At 35.5% G+C, this 13,622-nt stretch overlaps 3 protein-coding genes across 4 annotated transcripts; 2 read left to right on the top strand and 1 right to left on the bottom strand.

Moving 5' to 3' along the window:
• The first annotated feature begins 2,478 nt into the window (after nucleotides 1-2,478).
• Nucleotides 2,479-4,248, top strand: LOC118272908 (cytochrome c oxidase assembly protein COX11, mitochondrial). Its single transcript, XM_035589633.2, has 4 exons — nucleotides 2,479-2,843; nucleotides 3,054-3,206; nucleotides 3,430-3,597; nucleotides 3,896-4,248. Exons 1-4 carry the CDS (start codon nucleotides 2,607-2,609, stop codon nucleotides 4,037-4,039), a joined length of 702 nt encoding a protein of 233 aa, XP_035445526.1. The 5' UTR covers nucleotides 2,479-2,606; the 3' UTR covers nucleotides 4,040-4,248.
• A 194-nt stretch (nucleotides 4,249-4,442) lies between these two features.
• LOC118272909 (tektin-3) lies at nucleotides 4,443-10,785 on the bottom strand. Of its 2 annotated transcripts, none has more exons than XM_050707998.1 (11): nucleotides 10,633-10,785; nucleotides 7,185-7,324; nucleotides 6,791-7,042; nucleotides 6,635-6,725; nucleotides 6,386-6,527; nucleotides 6,026-6,123; nucleotides 5,819-5,938; nucleotides 5,422-5,554; nucleotides 5,206-5,336; nucleotides 4,879-5,033; nucleotides 4,443-4,723 (listed from the first exon to the last, which is right to left on the bottom strand). In XM_050707998.1, the coding sequence occupies exons 1-11, from the start codon at nucleotides 10,675-10,677 to the stop codon at nucleotides 4,513-4,515; spliced, it is 1,518 nt and encodes a 505-aa protein (XP_050563955.1). In that variant the 5' UTR covers nucleotides 10,678-10,785; the 3' UTR covers nucleotides 4,443-4,512. The 2 variants fall into 2 exon arrangements, with proteins under 2 accessions (XP_050563955.1, XP_035445527.1); XM_035589634.2 differs by lacking the exon at nucleotides 10,633-10,785 and adding an exon at nucleotides 7,402-7,578.
• On the top strand, nucleotides 7,927-13,510 carry LOC118272910 (cytosolic Fe-S cluster assembly factor NUBP1 homolog). Its single transcript, XM_035589636.2, has 9 exons — nucleotides 7,927-8,099; nucleotides 8,178-8,258; nucleotides 9,465-9,625; nucleotides 11,216-11,317; nucleotides 11,997-12,087; nucleotides 12,227-12,298; nucleotides 12,536-12,729; nucleotides 12,996-13,182; nucleotides 13,268-13,510. Exons 1-9 carry the CDS (start codon nucleotides 8,069-8,071, stop codon nucleotides 13,300-13,302), a joined length of 954 nt encoding a protein of 317 aa, XP_035445529.1. The 5' UTR covers nucleotides 7,927-8,068; the 3' UTR covers nucleotides 13,303-13,510.
• Nucleotides 13,511-13,622: the final 112 nt, after the last annotated feature.

The following is a 13,622-nucleotide window of genomic DNA, read 5'->3' as shown; positions in this document are numbered from 1 at the left end:
AGATACAGTATTTCTGTTAAAAATGTCTTATTTTATTATTTGCATTTGTTACTGTTAAATAAGTTACCTTAAAAGAGTTCAAATTTTGAATCATGCAATATTATAAACCAAAGAATCTTCCAGTCGATTCTTAGCCATAATAAGAAATTAGTGCCTTAAATAATAATTATTTTATATACTATTGTTAAGTAAATTATTATGGTTATTTAATGTTAAGTTTTTTAGAGAAACTTCTCAATGTTGTTGAGAATTATGAACGTACCATCTGAAATAACAATGTAATGAGTGTTCATGGTGTAAGTAGGTACCTATAGATTAGAATTTTATATTTTATTACGACTTTTAACCTATAGACCCACCAACAAATTAGTTTAGATATTAACATAATCGGTGGTAGTTATCTGACACTCACAAATATATTTTTACTTTAGCCATTAAATTATTAAAATATATTACCTACAGATCAATAATAATTCAACTACCAAAGATAATTTCTAAAGAAATTAAGCGAAGCAGTGGCCTTAATTAAAACAAGCATTTTGTTTCCTATTTATAGACGCGTTTGCAAATGAGTTTTTTTTTATTCGTTGTTTTATCTACATCAAAGTTAAAGCATTTATTTTTGAGACATCAAAGTTTTTGTTGTTAGTCTGTAAACACAAATCACACAAAGAATTATTATGTGCTTGTTGTTGTTTAACCACTACGCCAACTGTGGAGAACACAATACTTACTTTTTTATTTATGGGATAATTTATTATATTTCTCGATTTACTGCACAAAAAAATTGTAAAGACATGTTGGGTCAACTACATATTTATTTATTTTGCAAACGCGTCTTTAATAGAGAGTAGAGTTGTCTACAGAAACACAGCAAAATGTAGTGAATTATGAAGAAGTTCCTCTACAGTATTTAATAATTTCAGACAAACTTCTCAAACTGTTGATTTTTGTCATATTTATTATCATAATTCGTCTTTACGGCGAAACAAACCATACTTGATATTACGTCTTAGTGAGAGCAGCACAAAATAATGTTAATTTTATATTAATAATAATGTTTGAAGTATTTTTATTTGTTTTCAGTGAAGTCGAGTGTGTTTGGTTTGTTCTTTTTAAATTGGATTATGCATGTGAATAAATGTTCTTGATTCAATACATAACTTGTTTGTCTAACAAACACCCGAAATGATCGACCATTTTTCTTAACTGAGCAGGTACCAACTTAATTTTCAGAAGCTAAAAAACTACAGAGTAGTCTATAACTACATGTATTTTTTACCTTGTACCAATTTAATCAGGTTGTGAAATCTACACTAATGCAATCGTTTCTTGTAAATAAATAACGCTTGTATTGAGTGACTATTTCCCACAGAGATGGAAAACATATCTTCTAAATTAATTTAGAATAGGTACTTAGCTGTTGCGTGAGGTAATTTTTCAACCTGTAAATAATAATACTTTATGGTTAACTCATTATGAACTCGTTAACTTTAATATGCCTTAGTTCTATGTTCATTTTCAAACAAGCTCAAATCGAACACAAAGTTACTCGAATTTTATTTAAAGTTGACGTGTTCTATACGCTCTGGACCTTCGTAAATTAAAGAAAATCAGATTTTCGTCTCATTGTTCCAGGTGATGTGGATTTCTTTAAAACCATGATGCAAAATATGTTGCCGATAATGCCCATGAAGACAAAAAACTATTGGTCACAATACGATATGTCTTACGAGTGTGAGAAATGTAAACGGAAGTACCGACATAAAAGCACGTACAGAAGACATGTGACCTACGAATGTGGCAAAGAGCCCATGTTCAGATGTCCCTTTCTCGACTGTACATACAAAGCGTATCAAAAGACTCACACCGATGCTCACATCAAGACGAAACACAAAGTGATGGCATTAGAATATAAACGATGATCTTAAGATCATGCAAGTATTAAGAATATTGTGATATTAAACGTTAATTATCTTTTATGAACATCGAAGTTTTATTCAAAGACATTCGTAAGTAGAATATTTTTTCACATCTCTTATCTTACGAGCCTAAGTACCTGTCTAGTTATTTCTAAACTACACAATTAACTTATGATCATAAACCACTTACTCTGTAGATACAGAAACCGAACTGGTTTTTATATTGATTGTTTTACTAATTTACAATCTAAGCACTTAGGTACAGCAACTAGTCATTTTAAACTTGCCGCCATTTCATTTTGCTTGTCCCACAACGTTTTGTCTATGAAAATAAGCGTCTGTTTAACTATGAAATATAATGTTAGTTTTATTTAAAATAATCAGTTTTATGTAACAACAGTTACATTACAGTAGTTTTGTATACATTTTGGAATGGACTAATAGTACAAAATAATCTAACATCTAAGTACCTAAAAAGGCGCTAAAGTGCCTTGTACTCAGTGATGACATCTAAATGCGTAAAAAAGTTAATGTCAGGCAGGAAAATGTCGAATTGTCAATGTCAAATCGAATTTCGTAAAGATACGAAAGTGGGAATGTATTGTAAGATTATATTAGTTTCTTGTGTAAAATGAAATAAATGTTTTAATTTATTTAATAATTAGTTAAATAAAAAACTTAACAATGAACCGTCTTGTGTGCATGAACCGTTGCTACATCAATACATTGAGAAATAATGTTGTTATTAATTCCTCAATACTTGCCCCGAAAAGGCCGATACAGCCTAGTTTATTTATTAGTCGCGGAACCCATGACCAGAAGCATAAAATTAAGTCAACCCTTAACTATATGATAGCTGTTGGAGTAATGACTGTAGGTTTAAGTTATGCTGCTGTACCATTATACAGGATATTTTGTCAGGTAAGCTGGAGATAGCAGATAACCTCCATTAGATAATCGCTATCATGTAACTATTATTTTGTCTTCGTTTATAAACACTTAAACATGATCAGGTTGGATTCAGTTGGGTGGGTTGAATTGCAGTTACTGCTTAACCCGGTGAACTGGATAGACATAGTATAAAAAGTTTGTAAATTAAACCACTTACTATTTTGTAAACTGTAATTCCAGGCTTACAGTTATGGTGGCACCACAGGTTTAGCAGAAGCAGATGATATTAGCCACATGGCCGCCATCAAAAATAGACCAATCAAGATCAGGTTTAACGCAGACACTGCATCCTCTATGCAGTGGAACTTTAAACCTCAGCAGATGGACATCACTGTAAGTTAACATTGCGTATTTGTACCTCCATAGAACATACCTAACTCTAAAAATATTCAGTTCAATCTAGTTTTATTTATTGCTGTTCTTAGACAACATAGTATGTCAAAATTAGTTATTATACATTTTTTAATTTGTTATCTGTATGAGGTTTGTGCCCATCAAAAAGTAATAAAAAAAAAATACAAGTCATTTATTTATTATGATACTTTCTAACTTACAGGTAGTGCCTGGCGAAACTGCCCTAGCATTTTACACTGCCCTGAACCCGACAGACAAGCCAGTGACTGGCATTAGTACATACAATGTGATCCCATTTGAAGCTGGCCAGTACTTCAACAAGATTCAGTGTTTCTGCTTTGAGGAACAACAGCTTAACCCACACGAGAAGGTAATATAATGTTTAACTGTTGCCACATATTTTATTTTTAAATAATGTTGTAAAATGTGATACTGTAAAATTATAATTAATGATTGCTTACAAATTTATTACCCATTCTTCTCAATAGCAATTATTTAACTCCTCTTTCTTGCCTGTTCTTAATTATTTTGGAGTAGTCTTAATCTGAGAGACTAAAAGATTATCTGCCCTCCACATCATCAAATCAAATCAAATTGAAACTTCTGACTACAAGAGAAATCATAGAATAGAAATCCACTTAATATAAAAATATTTTCATAATTTCCAGGTGGACATGCCAGTATTCTTCTACATCGATCCAGAGTTTACTGATGACCCAAAGATGGAATTTGTGGATGAGATTGTGTTATCATACACTTTCTTTGAGGCTAAGGAGGGCATGAAACTGCCTGTGCCTTCATATGTCAAGTAAAGAGTATTAGATTCTAGATAAATGAAGTTACTTTACTATACATTCACTTGTAAATGAATTTTAAGTGTGTAAAGGGAGAACTTAAACCAAAGCCTTAAGAAAAGGTATGTTTGCAAGTGAGAGTAGAGCTGTGTACAGAAATATGAATTTGTTAAGTTTTATTATTGAAATAGACGTGAGCCAGCATCTTTGTTGGTTTTTATTTTCAATATGATTTTTATTTCATTGATACGTCTATCAGACGCTATTCCAAACTTCATGGCACAAGGTACCTACAAAGGGTACAAATCACTCAAATATCTAACTTGGGAATCGCATCCAAGCCCTCCCTGCACGGCGGACACGCTTGTGACTAACGCGACCAATGAAGCAAACGTAAAATATACAAGAAACAACTTTAACATCCGGTTTTAATAAATTTTATTGCACTTCAAATTTCTCCCATCGGAAAAACAAACATTACATAACAATGTCTAGGACTTGATGGCAGCGGTAACAGGGTATCCCCTGCGGAGCCCCATGCATTGGTCGCGGTCTATGAACAGAGTCGTCGTCTTGTTGCGAAGCTCTGCCTCGAGTCCTGCGCGGACGCCCAACAAGGTCTGATGTGTACCTTCTGCTGTCGCTATCTTTGAACGGAGAGTCTCCATCGTCTCTTGCAGGTCGCATACTTCCTTTACCAATCTGTAAAATGTTGGTTAAAAAATTGGTAGATTATTCCAGCAAACAAACCAAGAAGTTCACACCAGCAAATCAACCAACTTCAACCAGTCGAATTTCTTTGGTAGACTTTCAATCCTATTGTTTTGCCATAAAGTTTAAAATCTATGTCCACTTACCTATTCTGTGCCTCATCTCTGCACTTTTCAAGATGTGGCCTGTTGGTCCTCGCCTGTAGACGTGTGTGAGCGACCTTCATGGGCTGCAGCTTGTCTTCGATTGCCTTATTCAACAACTCTAGGGTCTTCTCGATGTCAAAGATCTCTTGTTGTATCTGAAATATTTGATCCTTCTATTATTGGCATGTTTTGTTCTATTACAAACTAGGTATTCTTTTGCTTCTGCTCCTCCTGCTTAAATGTCAAAATGATATTTGGTGGAAGTTGCATAAAATCCCTTCAACAAATTTTATCAAAAAAATAATTATAGCAGTTGAAGTTTCTGACCTTATGCAGATGTAACTGCAGTTTGTTCTTGATTTCGATAGTTTCTGCGATGCGCCGCGTAAACGCACTGTTGGAGTTGCTCCATTGGTCCCAGATCTCCGTCGCTGATACGTTGATCAGATTCTCGGTGTCTGGAAAATAATTATGTGCTTAGTTTGAGTACACATTTACCCTATTTTCAACTTGTAATTTTGATAAAAAATGTTGATTTGGTACCAGAAAGCATCTGTATGGCCTTGGCCCGCTCGGACTGGCTGCGCTGCAGCGTGGCGGCGGACGCGGCCGCCCAGCGCGCCGTGTCGCACACTGTCGGGTCGTAGCGCTCGATACCCGCGTAGAATTGCAGGCCCTGTAATATCAGACGACCTACTCAACCAGGTTTCACAAATTGCACAGAACAAGCAAGCAAGAAACGTGAAGGCAGCATTTACAAAAAAAAAAAAAATCAGTATGTTGCTGCCCTTCGCTCTACTACGATACATCCTAGTTAGGAGTACTAGCCGGTAGGGCTGCTAGCTACTCAATTTTATTGTCCTATTAACAACAAACTTATAGGCCTTTTAGAACTGGTCGCGTAGAAATGTTTACTTATTATTAAAACTCAACTCCGTACCTTGGAGAAATTATTGAGCTGGTGGCACATGGAGTCTATGCCAAGCGCGTACTCCTTGTTGCGCATGTCGGTCTCCAACTCATGCTGTGTCGCACGACAATTCTTGGACTGTGCACGCACCTGATGATAGAAATACTTGCATAAAATTTCTCTCTCTGATGAAGTTGTTGTACATACCTATGTTGCCGTTGTGTTGTGGGTACCAACCTTTTCGAGCATATTGCGGAATTTGTCCTGAGCCCCACGCAGTATGGCGACCTCCTTAAGGAGTGACTGTTCCACAGCATCGTGCACCTGTTCCAAACCTGAAAGTAGAATGCATGACATGAGAGACAAAATGGAATAGCACAACTGTACTTACATGGATGTACGTACGATGTTACAACACGAATGGGTTGTATAAGTTGGGAAAAAAGGCTTAATACAATCGGTCTCCATGCAATGCTCCATATCAAGAGAAACTCTTTTTGCGTCTCTTCAAATTCAATGCCTTTTGCTCCTAACGATATTAGTTACGCGACTGAAAAAACTCATAAAAGTTAAAGAAATCTGGAAACGTGTTCTCACCCTGTCTCTTCTCCCTGTGGTAGAGGCACTCTTGCACGATATGCAGAGGACCCTCAATGCCAGCGATAGCGCGCTCCAACTGCCGCCGAGTGTCATTCAACTTCTCACACGTCGACACTAAACGCTCCATTTCTATTGATACCTAGTATTTCCAAATATTAAAGCTTTATTGACCAAGCGCCTATAAAAATGAAGTGACGGTTGAAAAGATCCAGACCAAGTGATCTAATCTACTCAATAGATACTCACCTCATTCCTCCAAAATGTAGTATCGGTAATACGTTCACCGATTCTCCTACCCGAGTCCCTTTGTCCCTGTGTTCCGATTTCATCAGTTTCCCTGTAATAATCAGTAAACAGTTAGATCCATTTTCTCTTCTTAAATTAACCGTATGTGTGTATTACCTTAGCATCCTCATGATATCATTTCTCACGCGTTCGGAGAAGTTCCTCTTAGCATCAGATTCGTTATAGTTCTTGATGCTGTTCTGGTTCCACTCATATTGCGTGTAGCGCGTGTAGAGAGCGGCGCGGGCGGCATGCTCAGGGCTTCGGTCGAACCCTGTCACCAGGTTGGGGAAGCGCAGCGGTTCAGCAGCCATGCCCGCCGGAGTATAGCACGGATCCACCATTGTGTTCGTTATCGGCTGAGATGGCCTGATAGAAACAGATGATGAAGGAAAGTAAGTTTTGTGTTTAATCAGACAGGTTTATTTCTGAGTAAAGACAGACCCTAGTACCATGTACCTACATTATGTGCGTAAGTATTATAATATTTAGTAACATAAAAGTATCTTACATAGGGGTGACTTCGATTTCCTCGTAACCCATAATAGGTCTCCAAGGGTGCTTCTTTGGAGAATGAAAACAATAGCCGACTTGTGGGGGCACACTTGGAGCCCCAGCCGTTTCCTTTACCGGACTCCATTGTTGGAGTTGCTACAAAATAAGAAAAGGGTCTATAGACATAAGTTTATCAAAAAAGCTTAAACCATCCGGTTTAATATAGGTATTACCGTGCACATAGAAACTTCCTTAGCCATTTTGAAAGCTGTAGTAAACCGAAATAATGTAAATTTTGATAAAAAAAGAACTAATTACTTCATCAGAAAGAAAAAATGAAAATTCAAAATTGAAAATTTCGTTATGTTTTATCAGGAAACATAAAAAAATGACATATCTTGATCCTGTCAATGATACATTCATAGCATTAAAAATTATATTTTAGGGAAAACCTCCATAGGCCACTTTATTTAATTTCACCAGTTTTTTTTAATTTACTGATCAAATGCCAAATAATATTATTAACTGAAAATGTGGTGCATTTGGGTTCGATCCACGGGACAGTTCAAAAAACGATTTTTGTTCATAAATTCTCAAATTCAAAAAATATTAATATTTTTTGCTACTTGAAAAAACCGCCCTTTGTACCAAGTTTTTTTGTTATGTTTTTTCAGGCTGTCCAACCCAAGCCCACCAAACCAACCCACTCGAATTTGACAGAATTAGTTAATGTCATTTGTCAATGTCAACGTCAATCACATTTGCTTTAGTTTTGTCAAAACTGAAAACAGTGCTTGACGTTGTGCGCTTGATTTATTTTTACTTATTGAAAAACATTTGTTATTAAAGAACCTTTGAGGTGTTTTACAATAGGTACTGTTTAATTAGCTACATGTCAATATGAGTGGCGTTCCCGACAACGCTCCGCAACGTAAGTAAAAACCAAATAATCTGAATCATAACCCTTGGACTTATTAGAATTTTAATTATTTTAATTGTTTGTTTATAGACTGTCCTGGGACACAAAGTGACGATGCTGGGAAGGCGTCTGCATGCGCTGGATGCCCTAACCAGAACATATGCGCGTCAGGTTGGTATTAAAACAAATATTAATATTACATCAGTTATTTGCATAGGTATCTACCTGATACCTATAAATGTTTATAAATTGCTTTAATCTCACACTTTATTGCCTAGTTATTGCAGTGGAAAATCTCTGAATGTTTAAGCTTGGATTTGAAATAGGACAGTCACTAGAGAATGACATGTGTTACCTTCCGTCTTTATTTATTTATTTAAACTTGTTGTTTGTCATAATGAGTTTGACTTTAACCTGTAATGACCTTACTCAACACTTTATGGCTATTGAGAAGTTCTTATAATAACCTGTTCTATAATAATACTAATACTAATCAGTAAATAAAACTCGAACTTGCTAAACTCATAATGTCATAATATATTATCTTGTCTAAAAATTAGTCACATACATTGACTGTAAAATTAACTATAATAAACGTCACAGAATCCAAAATCAATAAGTGAATAACAGCTTATCACTGTTTTACTGTTATCAATGTTTCGAGATGTGTAAACATTTTACTTGCAAATGTTTTTTTATCATCACTTGAGTTATCTATGTATAGTAACTAATGTGCCCACCACAATGACTTTTATAAACATTACTGATGCAATTACTGGTTTCTAAACTGGTCTATTGTTATCAGTTGTGACATTGTCTGACCTCAACCTCAACAATTCAACAAATGTTGTCTTTCCCAAATTTCATTACATTCATGTATTGATTTATCCCACTAATATTAATGCGAAAGTTTGTATATTTGTTTGTTACTCCTATATGTCAAAACAACTGAAGGAATCTAGATGAAATTTGTAATGGGTAGATTATGACTGGAATAACAGGCACTACCAGCAGCTTCACCTGCGTTTCCTTGAGATAAACAGTATCTTATCACCCAAGTCAACTCATACCCTATCTGTATATAAAATTTGATCAAAATCCATTCAGTAGTTTCAGCGTGATTAACAGACCAACATCCCAACAAACAATTTTCACATTTATAATATTAGTGTGCTTAGGGAAATAGTAAATACTTCAACAGTATTAAACAATGATTCATTTCTATATTTATAATTTAATTGCAAACCATTAAATTTTAATGGCCTTTTTTATTTCATTATTCCATCTAATCACTAGCTCAATTCTTTGATAAAACTGAAACAAAACCTATATTAAAATATCTAGAACTTATAACCAACATGTTTCCATGTATGACAGGTGCTGCCTCTGGACCTGACCCAGCGATACAGATAATTAAGGAGCGTCTGTCAAATGTGAAGCATAAAATATTAATCCTCTCTGGCAAGGGTGGAGTAGGCAAGAGTACTGTCACCTCTCTACTTGGACATGCTTTAGCTTCAAGGAATGCCGATGTTAATGTAAGTAGAACTATTAATATGTAATTGTATTATGTTGTTATTGGCCAGTTGTGTTAATTGTGACTTAACTAGAGTAGAGCAATTATCATAAGTCTTACAAATTACTGGTAAAAGAATTATAATTGTCACATTCGTTCATTCCTGTAGACCAGTGGTTCCCAATCAGTGGATGGTGGATGAAAGGGGCGAAATAAAAAAAAATACACAAGACTACACCTCTGTCCAATATACCATGGTTAATGCTCAAATTCAACTTCTACCAAAGGAGACAACTGAGAAGAGTAACTGATTTCGAAAATCCAAAAGTTGGGAACCCTGCTTTACACTTAGTTGTTTAAAAAAATGCTATAATATTTATGTAGGTACACCTGACTGAAATATTCAGTCACAGAAATAAATGCCAACAGGAATATCCAGTACCTATTTGTTTGTATTTTTCTAAATATTTTATCCTGTTAACTGCATTTGTGTACAATGTACATAAATAAATTAATTTCTCTATGCAGCCTATCTTGTGACCTGGCTCTGGACTGGATACAGATTAAAAACATCAACAACTCTATTAAAAAAACAACTAGATTAATGGTCAATCAATCACTAGTTATCTAGGGAAGCCATTGAACCTTTTATATCAATGCACTTCAATGTACTTGGGAGACTTCTGTATGTAGCTTTGAGTAAATAAAATATATCTCATGTGATAGGGGGTGTGGCCGACCTACAGGATAACCCTTGTGATATCCGACCAGATTTTTATTAACATAGCTCCTTATGCACAGCTGTGACTAGACAAAACTGGTTTAAATTGCAATTTATATCTTTTTTGGCAGAGTTTAAAGTTTCAAAGAGCACAATTTTATCACTTAAAAACATGAGTATACCTATTAATAACCACGTCACATTTTATGTTAATATTTTTGTTTAATTACTATAGAAATGTGCACCTGTTTAATTTCACACTTAATTGAAACTTAATTACTTTTTAAATATTCACAAAAATCCATTACCCTGTTGTATCTCGAGCGTCGTTCGTATGCGTTTCCGAATTCCATTTTCGCGGTAAAATATCGTTTAAAAATAGAAATCAAGCACAGATTACACGTGTATCGATTCCAAAGACGCGGCGGCAAAGATTTTGCAACGGTTCAGCCAAGCTGACGATGTCACGGGCTGGTACAACCTTCGTGAGTTGTATATAGGTCAGGTTTTATGGGTTATTTATTATGGTCGATGCAGCGGTAACCACGAAAACATAGGGCGAATACGTCTATGTTGTTTTGCGTTCCTATAAATATACTTAAGTTGCTTTAAAATTTGGGTATTCTTTGTTCCCCACACTAGAACTCTTTTCCGTGTCTGCCCTAACTGCAAGATACAAATAACACATCACTCTCAGCCTCAAAACATCAGGTATCGAACCTGCTATACTACACCGACGCATTGCAGTCAAATTCTCTCATTGCAGCCTGCACAAGCCAGACAATAAAACGAACTAAAATGTTTTGTAGTCAATAACGCTGACACGTTTATACTGTAATATATCAACATTTTTATTACATAAATGTTTCAAAGCAGTGTAATGATTTCCAGGTGGGTATATTGGACGCAGACATCTGTGGGCCCAGCCAGCCTCGCGTGCTAGGAGTGCGCGGCGAACAGGTTCACAACTCCGGCTCTGGATGGTCGCCTGTTGTAAGTCATTTATGATAATCGTTATAGCCTAGGTTTAGTAAGTACTGAAATTAAAGCCAAAGTCGAATCATTTATTCCAATTAAACCATATACTTAGGTACTTCTAAAACGTCAACAAATAAATAGTCCGTCAGTGAAGCCAGTTCCAAAGTTTTATTTAATATATAAGTTTTTAAACTGACATGGTCACTAACACTATAATTAGAACTTATGACGGGATATTTACCATGTTTATGAGTTAATCCGTGATCATGGCGCTTGCAACAGTGCCGAAATATCGGAAACTCACCAAATTCAATAAACATGGTAAATATCCCGTCATAAGTTCTAATTATAGTTTTATTTAATATTTTTTATTTAATACTATATCCGATCTGGCAATCGCACATATAAAATGTATCCACAAATCACAACAATAAATGATTTGATTGGAACCCAAAACCCTTTGCTCGACCGACACGTTTATCAATCAATATACTGACTTGTACATTTTTCAAATTGTCAAATTATGAGTCGGCATTACAAAACGCGATGTCATGTTTTGTTGATAAATTAGACAAATTGAAGCGACCTTCGTTTTCAATATAAATTGTTTCGTTTTCTTTTTAACAGAACGGCATTAAGATATTATATAATAGACTTCAAATAATTTATTATCTTTTAACTTCTCTGTCCACAGTACGTCACAGACAATTTGTCTTTGATGTCAATCGGCTTTCTACTGGGAAGCCCAGATGATGCAGTCATATGGAGAGGACCCAAGAAAAATGGTGAGAGCAATGTTAAAATATAGATTCTTTTGTATAATTGTTCTTTTTATACAACTTATAAATAATTTAAACGATAAAATTAATTATAAGTAGGTACTAAAAAGTATTGTTTACTAATAAGTGATATTTGTTATTTCAGGTATGATCAAGCAATTCCTAAGTGAAGTAGACTGGGGAGAATTGGATTACTTGCTAATAGACACACCTCCAGGTAAATATTCATTAGTCAGTCAAACAGCAGTTATTGCATTGTTTAGTCTGCCTTTTTAGTCGAGTGGCGCCTGAACTAGTTGTACGGTTCAAGAAAAGGGTGTACCCCCTTTAAAAACCCCGGTTACGTATATACAACATCTCTAGTGTTGCGGGGGTTCTTGGACGGCGTTAACTGCTTACAAGTAGTCCACTTGCTCGTTTGCTCCATATCCAATAAAAAAACTATTTGTTCCAGGCACATCAGACGAGCACCTCTCAGCAGTGCAATACCTGACATCGGCCGGCCTGGACGGTGCGCTGGTAGTGACGACGCCGCAGGAGGTGGCTCTGCTAGATGTCAGGAAGGAACTACAGTTCTGCACCAAACTCGGCGTCCCTGTGTTAGGGGTGCTTGAGAATATGTCGCTGTTTATCTGCCCTAACTGCAAGGTACATCTATTACAATGTTATAACAACATTAAGTTTTACTACCTGTACTCTAATCTTCACTATCTAGAATTATCCAGATTCTTCAATTATCCATTTATCCACCGCTTGGAACAACCAGATCCACGCAATACATTTTTATTTTATCTTAATCAGATATACATATATGTGATGTTGATAGAAATAAATTCTGTTGTAGCACCACTAGTGACTAAATTGTATCAAAGCTCAAACTATTTAACTAATAGACTATTTATGGTTGTTTTCAGACCCGTAGTGAGATATTCCCAGCGACGACGGGTGGAGCTGCTCAAATGTGCTCAGAGCTAGGCGTGCCGCTCCTGGGTAGTTTGCCCTTAGATCCCATACTGGCGCGGTGCTGCGATGACGGGCGAGACTTCCTACAAGAGCTACCCAATTCCCCTGCCGTTATAGCTCTACGCAGCATTGTAGATAGTAAGTCAATACGCATTAATACATTTTACATGAAAATATGTGGTTATTTTTATTTTATTTTTTAAATTAAAACTTTTTGTTGCAGAAATCGTTGCCACTTGTGAAAATACCTCGAGTTGATCCTCTGATATAATCTAGTGAAGCCTTATCAAATAAAAATATCATGCCGTTATTTATAAATGACCTAGTCAATTCATATTTTACAAGGTCATTGTTAAAATAATATTGTATAAATGTAAATGTCTGACAGTACTTACTATTTATAAGTGGTGCAGTTGACACGTTATTTTTAATTATTTTTTGTGAGAAATATATTAGTTACATAAAATTGTGTTTTATTTTTGATGAATCATTGTGAATTTTTGTACTATTGACATCACCAGGAAGGTACACATAATATGTACTCAGGGCTGACAGCCTCTGGCTGTTTGAGCGCTCTT

Source organism: Spodoptera frugiperda, chromosome 4 (assembly GCF_023101765.2).
Source record: "Spodoptera frugiperda isolate SF20-4 chromosome 4, AGI-APGP_CSIRO_Sfru_2.0, whole genome shotgun sequence".
Lineage (NCBI taxonomy): Eukaryota > Metazoa > Arthropoda > Insecta > Lepidoptera > Noctuidae > Spodoptera > Spodoptera frugiperda.
The sequence above is the reverse complement of the archived record's forward strand: the minus strand, read 5'-3'. Positions and strand labels throughout refer to the sequence as shown.

Coding starts and splice junctions, on each gene's coding strand:
- LOC118272908 (XM_035589633.2), top strand. CDS start 2,607: ATGAACCGTCTTGTGTGCATGAACCGTTGCTACATCAATACATTGAGA. Junction 2,844..3,053: donor TATACAGGATATTTTGTCAG/GTAAGCTGGAGA, acceptor CTGTAATTCCAG/GCTTACAGTTATGGTGGCAC. Junction 3,207..3,429: donor CTCAGCAGATGGACATCACT/GTAAGTTAACAT, acceptor TCTAACTTACAG/GTAGTGCCTGGCGAAACTGC.
- LOC118272910 (XM_035589636.2), top strand. CDS start 8,069: ATGAGTGGCGTTCCCGACAACGCTCCGCAAC. Junction 8,259..9,464: donor CCAGAACATATGCGCGTCAG/GTTGGTATTAAA, acceptor CATGTATGACAG/GTGCTGCCTCTGGACCTGAC. Junction 12,730..12,995: donor TTATCTGCCCTAACTGCAAG/GTACATCTATTA, acceptor GGTTGTTTTCAG/ACCCGTAGTGAGATATTCCC.
- LOC118272909 (XM_050707998.1), bottom strand. CDS start 10,677: ATGGAATTCGGAAACGCATACGAACGACGCTCGAGATACAACAGG. Junction 6,528..6,634: donor CTACATTTTGGAGGAATGAG/GTGAGTATCTAT, acceptor TGGAAATACTAG/GTATCAATAGAAATGGAGCG. Junction 5,034..5,205: donor TGCAGTTACATCTGCATAAG/GTCAGAAACTTC, acceptor CAAATATTTCAG/ATACAACAAGAGATCTTTGA.